This window comes from Geotrypetes seraphini, chromosome 4, assembly GCF_902459505.1.
Source record: "Geotrypetes seraphini chromosome 4, aGeoSer1.1, whole genome shotgun sequence".
In the NCBI taxonomy this organism is placed as follows: Eukaryota; Metazoa; Chordata; class Amphibia; order Gymnophiona; family Dermophiidae; genus Geotrypetes; species Geotrypetes seraphini.
This window is the reverse complement of record NC_047087.1, coordinates 312198086-312217468: the sequence shown is the minus strand read 5'-3', so window position 1 is coordinate 312217468 and position 19383 is coordinate 312198086. Positions and strand designations below refer to the sequence as shown.

The 19383-nt window shown below is 40.3% G+C and overlaps 1 protein-coding gene across 5 annotated transcripts in view; it reads right to left on the bottom strand.

The window, feature by feature from the left end:
• Nucleotides 1-1212: 1212 nt before the first annotated feature.
• TDRD1 (tudor domain containing 1) overlaps nt 1213-19383 on the bottom strand; it is a 613801-nt gene continuing 595630 nt past the window's right edge. For all 5 annotated transcript variants that reach the window (XM_033943145.1, XM_033943144.1, XM_033943148.1 and 2 more), the window contains 3 exons: nt 19053-19277; nt 14893-14933; nt 1213-4251 (listed from right to left, as the gene is read on the bottom strand). In XM_033943145.1, coding sequence (XP_033799036.1) covers nt 4150-4251; nt 14893-14933; nt 19053-19277 — 368 coding nt within the window. In that variant the 3' untranslated portion in view covers nt 1213-4149. The remainder of the gene's footprint in view (nt 4252-14892; nt 14934-19052; nt 19278-19383) is intronic.

Below are 19383 nucleotides of genomic sequence, written 5' to 3'. Positions count from 1 at the left end.
TAGCCAGGGCTGCCACACAAAGCAATCCTCAACTGAAAGAAGACTTGGCTGCAGTCACTCTGGAAAACAGTATTTCCTAACACTAATTCTGTCCCCACTATTACTAGAGGCACTCAGTACAAGCACCACAAAATAAAATCTTTTACCCTGCATGGATCCCTTGACAAGGCCACAACAAATGACCCAAGATTGATTATGCTTGAACTCTTCCACCTGCTAAATACCATTGCACTGAAGATGCCCAAAGGCGCTTCTCTATCAGTGACAACATCATCCCAGGCAACTCACTTTGTTTCTTTTCTTGAAAACAAAAGATGAGTCAGTAAATAAAAATTAAGGTTTCATACCAAAGAGCTCTGTCTACCACCACAGGTGCTTCTTGGAAGAACTGCACACAGAAAATCAAATTTATAAATCCTTTAGTCAGAAGTCAAGCAGGGAAGAGGAATGCTTTTATGAAATAAATTATCTTTTGATAAATTCAGATGTTGGTCCAAGAAAATTCAGCTAGGGTACCAAATTTCAGACACAAGGGCCTACCTAACTCCTACGCATCCTTGAACACAATGGTCAATCATCCACTAGGCGCCAGTTACAGAATCGCATCTAGTGGTGCCGAAGCAGTCTTGAAACCTTAGGTGCACTCCCATTTAAGCCAGGTACCTACTACGCCCCAAATCGGCCCCCTATTCACGCCTACTTCATGTAGGTGCCTTGGAGTAGGCACCTATTAGCTAGCTAATTTTAATTGGGGGGGGGGGTTAATGGTGCTTTCAATTAACAGCGCCAATTAAGTTCGGCGCCCCAATCTAGGTGCCTAACTTTAGGTATTATTTACAGAATCAGGGCCAAGTTGTGTGCTATATGTGCTCACATACACAAATAAATTTTTCATTAAATAATGATGTTCTAAGCCGGAGTTTAACAAAAAACTAAGATCATTTTCTAAATGAGGCTATTACAGCAGCAATCTTCACTTTAAAATTGCAGCTGAATGAAAGAAACTCTTCTAAAAGGCGTGAAGTGCTGTACGTAGAGGTATTATATATTTAAACCAGGGGTCTCAAAGTCCCTCCTGGAGGGCCGCAATCCAGTCGGGTTTTCAGGATTTCCCCAATGAATATGCATGAGATCTATGTGCATGCACTGCTTTCAATGCATATTCATTGGGGAAATCCTGAAAACCTGCCTGGATTGTGGCCCTTAAGGAGGGACTTTGAGATCTCTGATTTAAACAGACTAACAAAAATGTGTTATTTTGAAGGGGTAGAAAATACAATTATGATTGTCGTTCCATTGTGACTACACATACTACAGTTTTTGCTTAAACCTACTACCTGCTTATGGCAGAAATAATAAAATTTCATTAGTTCCCACCATAATCAAAACCAATAGAAAACTTGCTTAATGTATTTTACATACTTGCAACACTTTCTCACATGATTGTACATGTTTGGTCACACACCAGTTGATTACTATTAGAATAGGCCATTTGTCATTATTATGGGTCATTATTAAACTTTGAGTTCACAATTTTTCTAATGGTTCTTTAGATTTCTGGCTCAATCAGAAGACAACTTTATTGAAGCTACACTGCCATAAGCAATTACATAGGTTCCCACATCCTCCAACAAAAAAACCTCAGTATATGTAACTCAACCACAACTGAATCTCCTTGGATGGGGGCACAGACATAATTCCCTCCAGAACCTGGCACACATGCACCCAGAGTTAGACCATTAGGTAGGATTTGCTATCAATTTCTTAACAGGTTCTCATCATTAACATTCAGAAATGGATTCCCATTCAACATCACTGCCCTTAGGTGTTTCTGTAGCACAATGTCTAAAATGCCCTCCTGAAACATGGTTATGCAGGTCCAAGCAGCAGAGCTGGGATCCAATTTAACTCAGATATTCCGCATGGCAAGTGTGCAGTGAACCCAGTGCAGTGATAGCAGAACTAAAGGACTGCCAGGATATTCTAGCATAGGATTGTCCAGTCTATGGCTGCAGGCTAGAACCCAGCCCACCAAGTGCCTTTTTCTGGCCCTTAGAAGCTTGGCAATTCTTGAAGTTCTTATAGCAGGATTCCTGCTTTCCTGTTGCATGAGATATAGTTTACAGTTCGGATTAATCTTGCAGTTTCAAGTCTTGCAAGACTTGGAACCTTGAGATCACCCAAACATCTGGCACCATTGGCTCAAGTTTGAAGAGAGCCAAGTTACAATGGAGAAGCAGGAATTCCATTGTTTTTTGCAGCTGAAGCCAGGTGAGGGAAAAGAAACTGGGTAAGTTACATAAGTGAGAGAGATACTGGTGAGAAATGTTACATGAGCAAAAACAAGTGGTTTAGGCTGGGGGAGGGTGTTACATAAGTAAGGGCGAGTGGTTCAGGCTGGGGAGTTACATTAACGAGAGTGAAACCGGGTGCAGGCTGGAAAGAGGACATTGTGCTGTTGTATTTTGCCAATATTTGATAAAATATGCAGCAAATTATGTGCATATTTTGGCCCTCTGAATCTCACAAAATGTGGCCCCCAATAGAAACAGGTTGGACAAGCCTGTTCTAGTGTTTTTACGATGGATATAATACAGAATATCTCAACAATAACTCCAAAGTAACTTATGAAACAAATGAATGAATATAGTTCTCTTAAGCTTCTGTGGTTGGTATGATTGTTGTAGTTGTCCAGGTCTTGTGGAAATGCTGCAGGAGACAGCAAGCTGGAAAGTGGCAGGTAATGAATCTAGTGCTTCAACACTGCAGAAATGTTGCAGAACACCCCAAACTGGAAAGTGGCAAGCAAATCAGGTTACAGTACCTCAATTTTGAATTACATTTTGTGGCCATAGGAAAAAATGCAAAGTGCATCAGTCTCTCAGTCTTATCCCTAAGCTTTCTCATTTCAGAATACATATTTGTCCTCTCATTTGTTGGTAACAAATGTGCTGCCTTTGCTAAGGCCAAATTCCAAGCCTAAAAATCTCTTTCCCTCACTCTTCAGCTGTTAAAGTTATACTGATATTTGAGTTGCAGACAGCCACCAGCATGACATTAGTACAGCAATAATCCATTTTTTAAATTATTATTGGAAAGCAACTGTTCTCTTTTATGCTTCTTTGGCCTTCCAGCTCAATCAGAACCAGGCTCTGTTGGGCTACCATGCCAAGTCTTCATACAGGACTAATTCTTTATACATCAAAATTTTGCTATGTTGGATTACTTGACTGTATTAGCTATGAGTGAAAAGGTTCAGTCACAAATACTCAAAGACAAAAACAGTGAAAGAAAAGAAAAAGTAAATGAATATAATTTGTTCAGAAACACACAATTAGTAAGTTTTTTTCCCACTGAAAATAAGAGTTTCTTTATCTTCTCTGAAGAATGGCATTGTACACTGGCCTGAGAACCAAGAATGCCAGGGTTCAAATTCCTACTGATGCTTCTTGTGATCTTGGACAAATCACTTCACCTTTCACTGCTTCAGAAATGGAGCAAAGAGATACTACTTATATTATGCATGTTAACTCACTTTGAGCTTGGATTTCAGAAAGCAATTAAATCTAAAATCCAAAACTACAAACCTGATTCTGATCAACTTAAGAGTGCTTGTTTTTCAGCTGAAAATCCTTTGATTTAAATCTCTTTTTCAATTTCTATCTATCGAATGTTGAACATACATACATTTTTATTGAACCACACTATGCTTCCTACTTGGAAGTTAGACCCAGAATCATCCTCCTCCCAAACACACACGAAAATAATCTATCCATTATGGGAAAGAAAAAACAGGCACGTTACTTATGATGAATTGACACTGCAACTAGGGATCACCCCTCACACTGGATTCAAACTAATTTGGCACACTATAGCAAAGAAATTATTAAAATTATCATCATCTAGAATAGTGAAGTGGTCATGCCTATTTTCAAAAGCAAAACTATTTACATATGAAGTTAATTTAAAGATGCAAGTTCCCCAGACTTGTGGCTGTAAATGGGGTGAAAAAATAAAAAAGCTCTTTCCACTAGGCTTTTGCAATGAAAGTAATGCAATTTAAAGGTTTAGGACATTTTTTGATAAATTGAGATTTGTCACAAAGATAACCAACACAAAAAAAATACATCATCTACTAATGCAAAGTGACTACTTTTCCATAAGTTTCCGAATTTCACTCAGCTCCTCTGGTTTCATATGTTTCCTCATAAAGAAGAAAAGAGCCTGCTGAATCTCTTCCAGCTTTTTCACCTCAAAGGAGAATAAAAAATAATTGTAATCAATACATTTAAGAGCTCATGAAGGCAAGTTATTATTGTGTCCATTTTCAGAGAATATGAGTGCTTAACTTAGCTAGGTACCCAAATAAGCCCAATGGAGCCGAGAACTTAAAGACAGGCAGCAGTGGAGTGAGTTAGCATCGATATTCAGCACTAGGCCCTTAACTTAGGAACCTACATCTAAGCTAATGAACTGGTTCCAAATTTTTAAGTATCTAAATTTAGCTGAGAATAGTCCTAAATTCTAGCACCAAGCTTTTTATTGGAAATATTCACCCTTGTACACTTTAAGATCATCAAGGTTTCAAGGTTTATTAAATATTTGATGAATCGCTATATCTTTATACAAAGCGATTTACATAATAATAAGATAATTTAAATTAAAAAACATACAATATATATAAACATTAGAAGTCAGACAAGACAAACAACAATTGGAAGGAAAGGAGGGGAAAAGTTACATTTGTTATATTAAGAAAAACATTTAAGGGAAAAGAATCGAGGAGGAGGGGGATTCTTAAAAACAGAATTCGTAAAATAAAATAAAATTTAAATATTAAAAGCCTTTTTGAAAAGGAATGTTTTCAGGGATTTTTTGAAGGAAGAAATGTCTTTTTCAATTTTTATGTATTGGGGCAATGAATTCCACCATTGGGGACCCACTATGGAGAACATATCTGGTCTTCGAGTGCCTATTATTTTTAAAGAGGGAACAACTAATAGATTTTGAGAAGATGATCTAAGTGCACGTGTAGAACAATGGGGAATTAACATTTTTGATATGCACTGAGGTTCCTTATATATCAAAGTTTTAAATATAAGTAATAAGACCTTAAACTGTATGCGCTGGTTAATAGGAAGCCAATGAGCGTCAATGAAAAATGGAGTTACATGATCGAATTTCCTTGCATCATAGATTAATTTAATAGCAGTGTTTTGAATGATTTGCAATCGTCGTTTTTCTTTTTGAGTAATATTGAGCAACAAAGAATTACAATAGTCTAATTTCGCTATTACTAGTGAATGAATTAATATATTGCGAGATTTGGGTTCAAGGAATTTAGATATAGATCGGATCAAGCGTAATTTATAGAAACAGACTTTAACTATGTTGTTAATATGCTCTTTAAATTCTAATTTTTCATCAATTATAACTCCTAAGATTTTTAATTTGGGAACAATTTCAATTGGCGTATTATTAAGGATGAAAGGTGAGTTTAATCTGATGTCTCTTTTCCAATTAAAAATCATTGCTTTTGTTTTATTTATATTCAGTGCTAATTTATTATTATTAAGCCAATCAAGATCAATAGACTGCTATCATAAATCACTGTGGTATATGGTGAAAATTCTAACAAGTATACTGTAGGAACAGGGTTTCAAAAATCTATTTATATTTTTTAACTAACAATTACAGCTCAGTTCTATGTACTGGGTTTGGCACAGTTTACAAACTATGTATTAAAACAGAACCAAAAGTAAAGCTATATCCCCCTTTAAAAAAAACAAACATCCCCCACATGATTTTTTTAATTATTGAATTAAAAAGGGCTTCCATGAGTACGTGTTTATTTTCCAGCTAATTAGGGGTTGGAGGTACAAAAAACACAGCATTTATCATTATTTTTGTGACCTAGGTACTACTGAAGAGTAGAGCATGACAGGAGGACAGGGATAGATCTCCATTCCCGTCCCATCCCTACAACTCTGTCCTCATTTGCAGAAGCCTTGAACACTTTAAACTCTTAAGTATGTAGATGAGGACAGAGCTTACAGGGATGGGGAAGCGGAAGAGATAGACCTCATGGGAAAGGGATGGAGAGTGTGGTATTATAGCCTCAGCACCCTGAGGTTGTGGGTTCAAAACCCCACACTGCTCTTTGTAACCATGGGAAAGTCACTTAATCCTCCACTGCCCCAGATTCATTACATAGATTGTGAGCCCACCAGACAGATAGGGATTTATAACCCGTTCTGAGCTCCTTTCAGATGACGAGCTAAAAAATTGAATGAATGAATAAATGAATAGATACTGTGGGGTCAGGGACAAATTTGTCTTCGTGCCATTCTCTATTGAAGGCTACCTTTTCTGGCTGAATCAGATACATCTTTGCAATAGAAATGTGCTGTTGAAGAGAATAGTTGTACAGCTGAACCAGCAGGAGAAGCCTGGAAGATCATCAGCTGAAAGGGTTTCCAAAAAACAAAGTTGAAGATCCCAGACAGGTAAGAGGTAAAACAGAGCAAAAAGCATAGTTACTTACCGTAACAGGTGTTATCCAGGGACAGCAGGCAGCTATTCTCACATATGGGTGACGTCATCGACAGAGCCTGGATATGGAAGCCTCGCAAGCAGTTGGTTATAGAAACTAGAAGTTTCGAGTCGACCGCACCGTGCATATGCGAGTGCCTTCCCGCCCAGCGTAGGGCGCGTCTCCTCAGTTCAGATAGCTAGCAGAGAAGCCAACCAGGGGAGGTGGGTGGGTTGTGAGAATAGCTGCCTGCTGTCCCTGGGTAGCATCTGTTACGGTAAGTAACTATGCTTTATCCCAGGACAAGCAGGCAGCCTATTCTCACATATGGGTGACCTCCAAGCTAACCAGAATGGGATGGTGGGAGTGTTGGCAATTTAGGAGAATAAATTTTGTAACACTGTATGGCCAAACTGGCCATACCATCTGAAGAAAACATCCAGACAATAGTGAAAAGTGAAGTATGAACCGAGGAACAAGTAGCAGCCTTGCAAATTTCCTCAATAGGTGTAGATCTGAGGAAAGCTACTGAAGCTGCCATTGCTCTGACTTTATGGGCTGTGACTCTACTGTGTAGGGGGGTAATCCAGCCTGGGCATAGCAGAATGAAATACAAGCAGCCATCCAGTTGGAGATGGTAAGCTTAGAGATCGGATGTCTCAATTTGTTTGGATCAAAGGAGACAAAAAGATGAGGAGCAGTTCTGTGTGGTTTGGTGCGTTACAAATAAAAGGCCAAAGCACGTTTACAGTCCAGAGTATGAAGAGATGATTCTCCAGGATGAGAATGAGGCTTTGGGAAGTACACTGGAAGAACAATAGATTGGTTGAGATGAAATTCTGAAACCACTTTAGGGAGGAATTTAGGATGGGTACGGAGGACCACCTTGTCATGACGGAACACAGTGAAAGGTAGATCAGCAACTAAAGCTTGCAGCTCACTGACTCTTTGAGCAGAAGTGAGGGCAATGAGGAACACCACTTTCCAAGTGAGATACTTCAGATGAGCCTTGTCAATTGGTTCAAATGGAGGCTTCAACAATTGAGCAAGGACAACACTGAGGTCCCAAACCACTGGAGGCGGTTTGAGAGGAGGTTTGAAATTGAAAAATCCTTTCATGAATCTGGAAACCACCGGATGAGCAGAGAGGGGTTTCCCTTCAATAGGCTGATGGAAAGCCACAATTGCACTGAGATGGACTCGGATTGATGTAGATTTGAAACCAGAAGTGGATAAGTGCAAAAGGCAATCCAATACAGAAGATAAGGAGGAATGTTGAGGCTCCTTATCATGAGAAAAACACCACGTAGAAAATCTAGTCCATTTTTGGTGATAGCATTGTTTAGTGGTAGGTTTCCTAGAAGCCTCTAAAATGTCTTTGACAGATTGAGAAAACTGAATATGAGTTATGTGGAGAGGTAACAAGCTGTCAGGTGTAGAGACTACAGGTTGGGACAAAGCAGAGATCCCTGACTCTGTGTAAGCAGAGAAGGAAAAACTGGTAGGTATGGCTCCCTGCTGCTGAGTTGAAGTAGAAGGGAGTATCAAGGTTGTCTCGGCCACCGAGGAGCAATCAGAATCATGGTGGCATGATCGTTCTTCAACTTGACCAGAGTCTTGAGAAAGGAGGGAATGCATAGAGGAAGAGATTCGTCCATTCCAGAAGAAAAGCATCTGCCTCGAGGCGATGACAGTATATCCTGGAGCAGAACTGAGGCAGTTTGTAGTTGTGGGGAGCTGCAAAGAGGTCTATCTGAGGTGTTCCCCACTGTGAAAAATTGTGATGAAGAGACGTGTCCATTTGTGAGGTTGCAGAAGATGACTCAAGTTGTCCGCCAAGCAATTCTTTGCCCCTTGGATGTAGACAGCTTTGAGGAAGGTGTTGTGGCGGATTACCCAGTCCCAAACCTTCAGAGCTTCTTGACAAAGGGAGGCATATCCCGTCCCTCCCTGTTTGTTGACATAATACATGGCGACTTGGTTGTCTGTCTGAATGAGGACTACCTGGTCGTGAAGAAGATGTTGAAAAGTGTTGAGAGCCTTGAAGATCGCTCTGAGTTCCAACAGATTGATGTGACATTGATGATCCCTACTGGTCCAGTGTCCTTGTGTATAGAGACCATCGAGATGAGCGCCCCAAGCGTAGGTCGAAGAATCTGTCATGAGGACCTTCTGATGGGGGGGCGTTTGAAAAAGCAAGCCTCTGGAAAGATTGGAAGAGAGCATCCACCAGCAGAGAGATTGTCTCAAGGAAGGAGTGACTGCAATGGCTTAGGTCTGACAATAGAAGCGAAAGATTTTTCATGTTCAGACAACTTCTTGGTGGCTGCCTCGATAGATTCATCGAAGAGGTCATTGCCTGCACAAGGAATATTAGCCAAGCGGTCCTGAAGATTAGGGTCCATGTCAATGGTACGAAGCCAGGCAAGGCAACGCATGGCTACAGAGCAAGCAGCTGCCCGGGCAGACAACTTAAAGGCATCATAAGTCAACTGAAGTAGATATAGTCTGAATTGTAATAGAGAAACGATGACTTCCTGAAATTCAAAGTGTTTTTGAGTGTTTAAATAGGTAAGAAATTTAGGCAAAAGAGCAATTAGGAACTCAAAATAGGAGACAAAATGGAAATTATAATTGAGGACCTTAGAGGACATCATGGCATTTTGATAGATGCGACGTCCAAATTTGTCCATAGTTTTCCCTTCTCTTCCAGGAGGAACTGTGGCATAAACCTTGGAAGGATGGGACCTCTTCAAGGACTCCACAAGTAGGGATTGATGAGATAACTGTGAATTCTCAAATCCCTTACAATGGAGAGTTTTGTATCTGGAGTCCAATTTTCCTGGAACAGCTGGAATTGCATAAGGAGTCTCCAGGCATCTGGTAAAAGTTTGAGACTAAAGCTTGTGAATAGAAAGCTTAAGTGACTCTGCAGGAGGTTGAGGAAGATACATGACTTCAAGGTACTCCTTAGAGTATTTGGAACCAGCATCCAGTTGAAGGTCCAAGTCAACAGCCATCTGACGAAGAAAAGATGAGAAAGATAGCTGATACGGTAATGCTTTGCCTCGAGAAGGACTCGAGGTCATCGAGGCAGCCTGGGTCGAAGATGAAGCTTTGGCTGGAAAAAAGTCCTCAAAAGAATAGGGAGACTTGGAAGAGGCTATGGAAGCCACTGAGTCCTTGAGGTGTGGAAGTGGAGACCTCGAATGAGGAGTCAGCTGTCTAGTAGAAGTAGGTGTAGATCGAGGCTTAGTTGAAGAAGGACGCTCCTTAGAAGAACTATGCCTGGAAGGATGCTTCGATGAAGGTCTCGATCGTCGGTGAGAATGATGCTTGGAAGCAGATCTCTAATATTGAGGAGACTTCGCCTCGGAGACAGAAGCAGCTGATGCAACCAAAGAATGGATAGGACTGGAGGCTAGGGATCGAAGTTCCAGAGGCATGATGGAGGAACCTCGATGCACTCCCAAAGACTCTTGTATGGAGTGTGAGGATTCCTGTCGAGGCACTTGCAAAGAATCTACTCCTTGTTTCATGTGCTTAAATGCCAGACCAGACACTCGCAGAGACTCTGCTCCATGCATAGAGTGTGTAGACTCAGACTGAGGCATAGGAAGAGGCTCGACCTCATGGGAGTCTGCATAATGCCCAGGCTGGATTAGAGTAGCTAGCTTCAGTCCCATTTTGGTGAGAAACTGAAGAAATTGCTGCTCTAACATGGTCTGGAAAGAAGCTGGCAAAGATGGATCCGCATCTGAAACCGGACCACCTGCCTTGGTGGAACCTCCAGCCAAGGCAGTGGAAATGTGCTTCAACTTAGAAGTCTTAGGCACCTTAAGCACTACCAGTGGACCTGTCTGCTGAGCTATCTGACCTGAGGAAACAGGGGAAGATGTAGCAGACGTTATAGAGGAAAGAGCCGCAGCAAATGAAGAAGGTCTGATGAGGCTCGAAGTCGAAGTGGTGGAGGCAGGAGGGCCTTCGGTCGAAGGCGAGACCAAGGTGGGCTTCGAAGTCAAAGACATGTAGAAGAACTTCTCCACCGAAAGTTGACGATGTTTAAGGGCTCAAGGTTGAAGAGTAGCACAGCGTTCGCACGACTTCGGATGATGTTGTGGCCCAAGGCACTTGAGGCACCTGGTGTGACGGTCCGTGAGAGAAATCGAACGTTGACACTGGCTAACTTCTTGAAGCCTGTCGCTGGTCGGGACATAGAAGGAAAAACGGCCGCTGCAAGGTTGAAGCCCCTGGGCTGCGACCAACCGGCCTGCCTCGGCAGCCGAATGGAAGAACTAAAAAAAAATTTTTTTTATTTTTTATAGTCGAATAAAATAAAGAACGTACGGATAGCGATTCGTGAAGAAAAAAACACAAACTGTGGTGTAGAGAAGGCACGAAGTAACAAAGTTAAACGCAGAGAGTCAAAGACGGACTTCTCAGCTCTGCGGAAAATTAAGAACTGTGGAGACGCGCCCTACGATGGGCGGGAAGGCACTTGCGCATGCGTGGTGCGGTCGACTCGAAACTTCTAGTTTCTACAAGCAAGTCTGCATGCGAGGCTTCCGCATCCAGGCTCCGTCGATGACGTCACCCATATGTGAGAATAGGCTGCCTGCTTGTCCTGGGTTAATGGTATTTTATTTGGCATTAATCCAACAAACATTTTGTCTTCCCTCCAAAAGGTGTGTTTATCAATGCTTATTAATTAAAACCTAAAACAGAAGCCCTTTGGATAAGAAACCAAATTTCTTCATTTAGGATACCCATATCAGATTCTTCCATCCATCACTAGCAATTTTATTTTGATGCACTTGAACTTAAATGTCTTTAAGGTTCCATAAACTGAACAGCGATATACATGAAGTCTTCCCCTTAGATCCCTGGTAGCTCCTGTTTATTTTTAATATAAGAACATGGGTAAGACCAGTGGTCTGCCAACTATTGGTTGAGTGAAAAAAATATTGTTTCCCATCAGGGGAGTAAATATATTTATTTTGAACCTGCCCAATTAGGTTTTTTTCTTGAGGGGAAAGGTGTATTGACTCAGCCAGAATGAAACGTTAAGTAGTGCGGTGATTATTTAAAGAGTAGGTTAATAACTAGTGCTGCTCCCTTTTTCTTTTTTATTTCACTGTATATGAATCCCCTTTTCCCGAGGGGTTTTCCTTAATCTTGCTTCTTCCAATCAGATTGTGGACTGTATATGATAACTATTACATTGTTCTATTTCTTGGTGCTTATAGCTAAATGGTTTGTATAGCTAAATGATGCTATACTTTTGTATTTCCTTTTACATCTATGTACTTGGATGTATTGAAATAAAAGAAAAAATTTTACCAAAAAAAATTTCTTACTGTTTTATTTTTTTTTAATCTTTATTCATTTTTCAAAATTATTTATTCATTTTAAATCCAACAACAAGTGTACTAAATAATACTATTATGTAACATACATTCTTTATTCATTTTTCATCTTTCAACAAGTGTAAAAACATATTAAACAATTGACATTGTTTATGTAAAATCAGGGAAAATGATAACTTCTTTACAATAATTTATCATAAATGAAAGATTGGGGAGGAGGGTGGGTTTTTGACTTTTTATTACTGGTTATGAAGGGAATGAATGATTTTATTATATTGTATGTATTAAATGATATTAGAATGGTGAGTGGGAAGGGGATACATTTTATTTTGGGAAAAATTTGTGGTATTTCAAGTGATGTATTAAGTTAATTTGTTATTACTTTCTGTACACTTGATGTAAATATAAAATGAATAAAGAATATTAAAAAAAAATTGACATTGAAATTCTATCATTTATAATGGTAATATATAAAATTTAATCCCTCCCCTCCCATCCCTTCAATCTCATATTCAATCAAATATATCATTTAAATATTCTTCCCTTTTAGACCATACATTTAATAAATTCAAATACCCCCCTCCCACCTCCTCATTCTCATATTGCATTTATAAAGTAAAATGGTATCTATTCATTGCGATATTTAGTCAATGGCCCCCATATTTCTTTAAAATTATTATAACTCCCCTTTTGTATAGCTATTGTTCTCTCCATTTTATAAATGTGACATAATGAATTCCACCAGAAGTTATAATTTAGTCTATTCCAATTCTTCCAATTACTTGTTTTAATTTTAAAAGTATTACTAAATATTATGCTATGCTATCTGCTCTTACCACAACCTCTGATATAGCATTGCAGAGCTTAACTATAGTGTTTTCCCCTTTAAATATGCACATCCCAGAGGGGGGACGTGGGGGGGGGGATGATAGGTTAATGAATTTTGAATAACTGATATGGATGATTATAGATATTTTATGTATGGGCATTGTGATTGTTTAGGGGGAGGGGGGATTAATTCTGGAATGAATATTATAAGAATATTAAGTGTGATATTTGATATAAAATGTTATATTTACTGTTACACTTATTGTTAAGTATTGAAAATAATAAAGAAGTGGAAAAAACCCCCCAACTATTCTGTAAGTGAAAAAAATTTCCTCCTATTGGTTTTAAAAGTATTTCCCTGTAACATCATTGAGTGTCCCCTAGTCTCTGTAATTTTTGACAGAGTGAAAAATAGATCCACTTGTACCCATTCTACTCTAATCAGGATTTTGTAGACTTCAATCATATCTCCTCTCAGCCATCTCTTTTCCAAGCTGAAGAGCCCTAACCTTTTTAGTCTTTCCTCATATGAGAGGCGTTCCATCCCTTTTACTATCTTGGTCACTCTTCTTTGAACCTTTTCTAGCGCCACTATATCTTTCTTGAGATAAGGAGACCAGAATTGAACGCAATACTCCAGATGAGGTTGCACCATGGAGCGATACAGGGGCATTATAACATTCTTAGTCTTACTAACCATCCCTTTTTAAATAATTCCTAGTATCCTGTTTGCTTTTTTGGTCGTGGCCGCACATTGTGTGGAAGGTTTCATCGTATTGTCTACAATGACACCTAGATCCTATTCTTGGGTGCTAAACCCCAAGGTGGAACCTAGCATCCGGTAACTGTGATTCAGGTTATTCCTCCCAATGTGCATCACTTTGCATTTGTCCACATTAAATTTAATCTGCTATTTGGAAGCCCAGTCTTCCAATTTCCTAAGGTCCGCCTGCAATTTTTCATAATACGCATGTGTTTTAACAACTTTGAATAGTTTAGTGTCATCTGCAAATTTAATCACCTCACTCGTCGTTCTAATTTCCAAATCATTTAAAAATAAGTTAAATAGCACCTGTCCCAGTACTGACCCCTGCGGCACTCCACTGTTTACTCTCCTTCACTGAGAAAAATGACCATTTAATCCTACCCTCTGTTTTCTATCCGATAACCAATTCCTAATCCACAACTGCCACCTATCCCATGACTCTTAAAGTTCTTTATGAGGGAAGGGCCGTCGATAACCTGTCACCAGAAAACAAACATGGCACTGAATCTGACTGACCACTAACAGCCGAGGAAATCCTGGCGTGGGCAGTAGGAGAAGCCTAGGGCTCACCCCCCCCCCCCCCCGGCCAACAAGCACTGCACATGCGAAGGAGAACCTGGCATGCCGACACCTAAAGCAGAGTCTTCTTCGAGGCGGTCGAAACATTTTGTGCACCTGCCACCTGAATCCAATGAATGGCACCCACAGAAAACACATTTTCTGCTTTTGTAAAGTGTTCATAATAAAAGCACCAAAAACCCACATACAACGCCGTATAAAAATGGTGGCCTCAGTGCTCTCTTTTAAGCTCCTTTATTTCTTTTGTCTTCTAAGCTTTTTTCAATTTATTTCTTCTCACAGCTAACCAGGCCATTATTAGATGGCTTGGGGAAATCCACTGCTTATTCCTAGGATAAGCAGCATAAAATCTGTTTTACTCTTTTGGATCTTGCCAGGTACTTGTGACCTGGGTTGGCCACTGTTGGAAACATGATACTGGGTTGACGGACCTTCGGTCTGTCCCAGTATGGCAACTCTTATGTTCTTTTGTTTTTGTGTGCCATTTTGCCAATTATCAGTATTTATTATAATAATAAATAATATATATTCTACTTTGACATTGTTTCATTTGATACTACTATTGAGATAAGCCTTTGGATATGTTAATGGTTACTGTAGGATTATTTCCCTAGACATATAAGTCATGAAGATTGTTATACTAAGGTAATTTCTACCCTAAGTAGAGTACATCTAGGTTATATGATTGTCTGTAACCACTTTTCTTGCTACAGAACAGTAGTAGATCAGCAATTTTATCTTTTAATTTTTTTCAATACCCTGCATGCATATGCTGTTCACCACACTGAACCTGAGACACACAAAAAGTATATGGTACTCACTCGATTCCGAAGATCTCTGTAACAGTGCTCATCTTTTTGTTCTGAGAGAAAAAACACACACAAAACATTAGTATATCTAACTTCTACTAGATCTTCTGCATAGGTATAAGAGATGTGCAGAAATAGTTGCTGATCTATAAGACAATTAAGTTGCTGTAGAAAGCACAGTTACTTACCATAACAGGTGTTATCTAGGGATAGAAGACAGATATTCTCACATATGGGTGATGCCATCCACAGCATACAGTACAGATAGTCTGAAAAGTGAACTTTCACTTTAAATTTCAAGAGCGTTGCAACTACCCGCACCACACATGCACGATTACCTTCCCACCTGAAGAGGCTCACGGTACCTCAGTTCCATAAGCAAGCTAAGAAGCCAACCAGGGGAGGTGGGTGGGATGCGAGAATATCTGCTTGCTGTCCCAGGATAACACCTGTTAAGGTAAGTAACTGTGCTTTATCTTAGGACAAGCAGGCAGCATATTCTCAGATATGAGACTCTCTAGCTTACTGCAATGGGATGGAGGGAGAGTTGGCCATTAAGAGAATAAATTTTGTAATATTGCTTGGCTGAAGTGACCATCCCACTGGAAAAAGAATCCAGACAGTGGTGAGAGGTGAACAATCTGAGTCTAATTGTGTGAATTATAGAGGTTGAGAGGGATTTCAAAAAGCTGACTTTGAACCCTAATTGTTGACTGTAGTACTGTGAGCTGTTAAAGCTGCTGCCATTACTACCTGGAAATTAATAAACTCTCTTGGGAAAGAGGCCAGGCTGAAAGGCTAAACTCTGTATGGAAAATGTTGAAGGTTTATCTGTAACTGCAGTTGTAGGTCTCAGAAGTGAGGAGGACGTAGACCTTTAGTCTAGAATCCCTGATGATTCTAAGAAGGGAAAACTACCCCTATAGCATGGAGGTAAAATAGAACCAGTATTTGACAAAGGAGAAGTGCATCTGTTGAGGCCTCACTTCAAAATGAGGTATAGTGACGAAAGGAAGTAGAAAGCGTCATTGATAATCTTAAGAACTCAGAGGTGTTATTAAAAATTAAAGATGTAGACAACCTCAGATTGATTGAGGAAGAGTCAGAAAAAGAGAGAGAAAAGAGAGTGTGAGGTTGCTGATAATTTTGCTGCTTTTGCGGCAGCAGCTGAGATATAGAGGCATATTGCCCCTGATATGAATAGGAAGTAGACTTTGTACTATTCAAAGCATTTCAATTCCCTTCATGTTGTGATAAGGTGCACCTGGCTGCCTCAATGTTAGCCATACTATGCGTCTCAAGGTCCTCAACATTGGAGAAGGTCTAGATGACCTCTCAAAAGCAGCAGAGGTTGACCTTGCTATATATTTGTTAATATTCAAGAAGGTGCTCTGAAGGAATATACTGCTCAAAGTCAGTTGCTTCAGATAAATGGACACAAGGAAAGTGTAAGACAGGATTCTGGTCGCTAGCATAGAATTTTGATAAAGGCGATGTCCAAGTACAGCCTTTACACCGTAGACGTGCTGAGATATAAACTCACATACTGGAATATTTATTAATTGTTAATTCCAGTAATGAGTGATGTGTCAAACCCTGGACAAGAATGAGTCCAGTATCCTTGGAGCAACCATAATACCCTATCTGTTGAGAAGCATCTCTATAAGGCTGCCATAACGGCAATCTGAGAAGCTCTTTGGGAGTCATGATAGTTCAACCATGTATTAACTCAGTGTTAGGATCAGTGTCAGCTTCCAATTTAACAGATAGGGTGGTGCCCAGCTACTAAATATATCCAAGAAAGGAAAAATCCATATGTAGAAGATTTTTTCCTGAAAGACAGTTCCTGTAACAGTTTGTTGAAAAAGAGCGTTAATGCTTCCAAGCAGTGGATCGAGTTTCCGAAGGAGAACATCAATCTCGGAGAAGATCCATGAGAAGTAGCATGATGCTCCAATCGATGGTTAACATTGGTACCTTGAAGCTTCGTAGCAATATGTTGAAGTAGGGGTGGTAACGAGGGAGTCGATGCTAGCAGCAGGGCTGTGGAGTCGGAGTCGAGGTCGGAGGAAATTCCGGGTACCTGGAGTCGGAGTCAGAAGTACAAAAAACTGAGGAGTCGGAGTCGGAACATTTATCTACTGACTCCATTTTTGAACTTGGCATACCAATCACGAGCGATTCTTTCAGCTATAGCACCCACTATATACACAGCACAGATGTTGTGAGCAGCTTCTGCGGCCTTAGAACCTTAATTAAAAGCAAAAAGAAGGTGGTGTTGAAAATGCTCATTTCTCTCAACTTGACATTCCATTTTAACGATCTGAAAATTAACCAGTGCTGTGGAGTCGGAGTCGAGGAGTCGGAGGAAATTTCAGGTACCTGGAGTCGGAGTCTGAAGTACAAAAAACTGAGGAGTCGGAACATTTATTTACCAACTCCACAGCTCTGGCTAGCAGCAGTATTTTGTGCAAATTAAGCATATTACCAAGCTCCCACCAGAAGAACTCATGGAGTGTCTCCCAGAAAACACGCACTGGTACTGATAGTTCAACAGGCAGTACCCTCAGTGCCGCAGGTTGTCTCGGGGAGGGTGCCTCGATGAGTGCACATTGTGAAGGAGAAACAACCTGTAAAGGTGAAGAACGATATATCATCTATCTCAGGTCTGCATCAAAAACTCGATGCTGTTGAAACCTATGACACCTTGAAAGAATGCACCGGTACTTATGGCTCAACAGCTGGTACCATTGGTGCAGCAGGTTGTCTCGAATTGGATGAACTCGATGAGGATGCATACCATGAGGGGGAGATAACCTGTGATGCTGGGGAGCGTTGGCATCAATGTGCGATCTGCATCAAGAGACTCAATGCCGTTCAGATCTGTGACACTAGAAAGTATGCACAAATACTGATGGCTCAACAGCCAATACCATCGGTGCAGCAAGTTGTCTCGAAATTGATGACCTCGATGAGGATGCATATCATAAGGGAGACACAAACTGTGATGCTTGGGAGCATCAGTGTCTATGTTCTGTCTGTATCAAGTGACTCGATGCTATAGAGACCTTTGATGCTAGAAGCACCAGTACTGATGGCTCAATAGCCAGTACCCTCAGTGCAGCAGGTTGTCTGGAAATGGATGACTTTGATAAGAATGCATACCATGAGGGAGAGACAACCTGCAAAGCTGGGGAACATTGGTGTCATCGATTGGTCTGCCATCAAGAGACTCGATGTTATAGAGACCCATGACGCTTGCTGAGAAGTAAATGCTTCTGAGCTGGCTCCCCCGATGCGAAGTCGATGCAGAAGCTTTCGATGTCGATGGCTGAGAAGATCTTGCGATGTTCATGGTCACGCCAAAGAACTGCTCCTGCTAAGCTCGACGGGACTTAGAGAGCGTGATTTGAAGGGCACCGAGTACAAGTCCTGATGTGGAGGTCAGAGTCTAAACTCTGAAGACAGCAGTTATGAGGGTCAGCTACAGAAATAGACCGCTAGCGCAAACCACCGTTCAGAAAACTCATCAAAAGATTTGACATGCATGGAAAAAATATAAATTAACTCAGCGAACTGAACTGAATTCTGAAACACGAAAACCATCGAGTACAAACCCCCGAGACTGAGAAACAGGAAAAATAAAATAAAGTTTCCTATACTCACTTGTCTTTAACAAAAAGAAATAAAAACATATGAAAAAAGAAAAATTACGCGAAGTAGGAAGGCAACGCCGACTGAACAGAGTTCAGTCAAAAAGATACTTTTTGCTCTGCGGAGAATGAAAAACTGAGGTATCATGAGTCTCTTCGGGCGGGAAAGCAGTCGCACATGTGTAGTGCAGAGAATCGCAAAGCTCTTAAAATTTAAAGTGACATTTCACTTTTCAGACTATCCGTACTGGGCTACATGGATGACGTCACCCATATGTGAGAATATGCTGCCTGCTTGTCCTAGGATAAAAATATATTTCTCTTTGAACATGTATATTATATGCAATACATATTATTTTAAATGTCTGTCTGTAAGAATAAAGTTTCGTCACATCTGCAAAAGTCACAGTAAAGGCTATACACAGCTTTCTACTAAGCAGATCAGTCAATGACCTAAAGAGAAACATAAGGTAATCTAATAGAAATACCGAATGCATTATCAGGAAAAAAAATTACTACCCAGATCTGGAGGATGAATCTTGGAATTACTGCATTTAGCCAGGTTTTCCTTGACGAGTTTCTCAGCTATGTTTACTCGCTCATCCTTAATCTCCACTTCCACCGAAAGCACATGGGTGTTATCAACAATTCTTAGTACTGTGGCCACAATACTGTTACCCAGCATGAGCTTCCTCAGCATTTCTTTTGCCAGTGAAGACCACACCCCAGTCGATGCCACTAACCCTTTAAAGAAAAAGGAACACAAACAAACTGGATGAGTTCTATGTGGATAATGTTTTTCAATCAATTTTGACCCATACATTCTTGGATTCTCTAAAATAAGGAAATC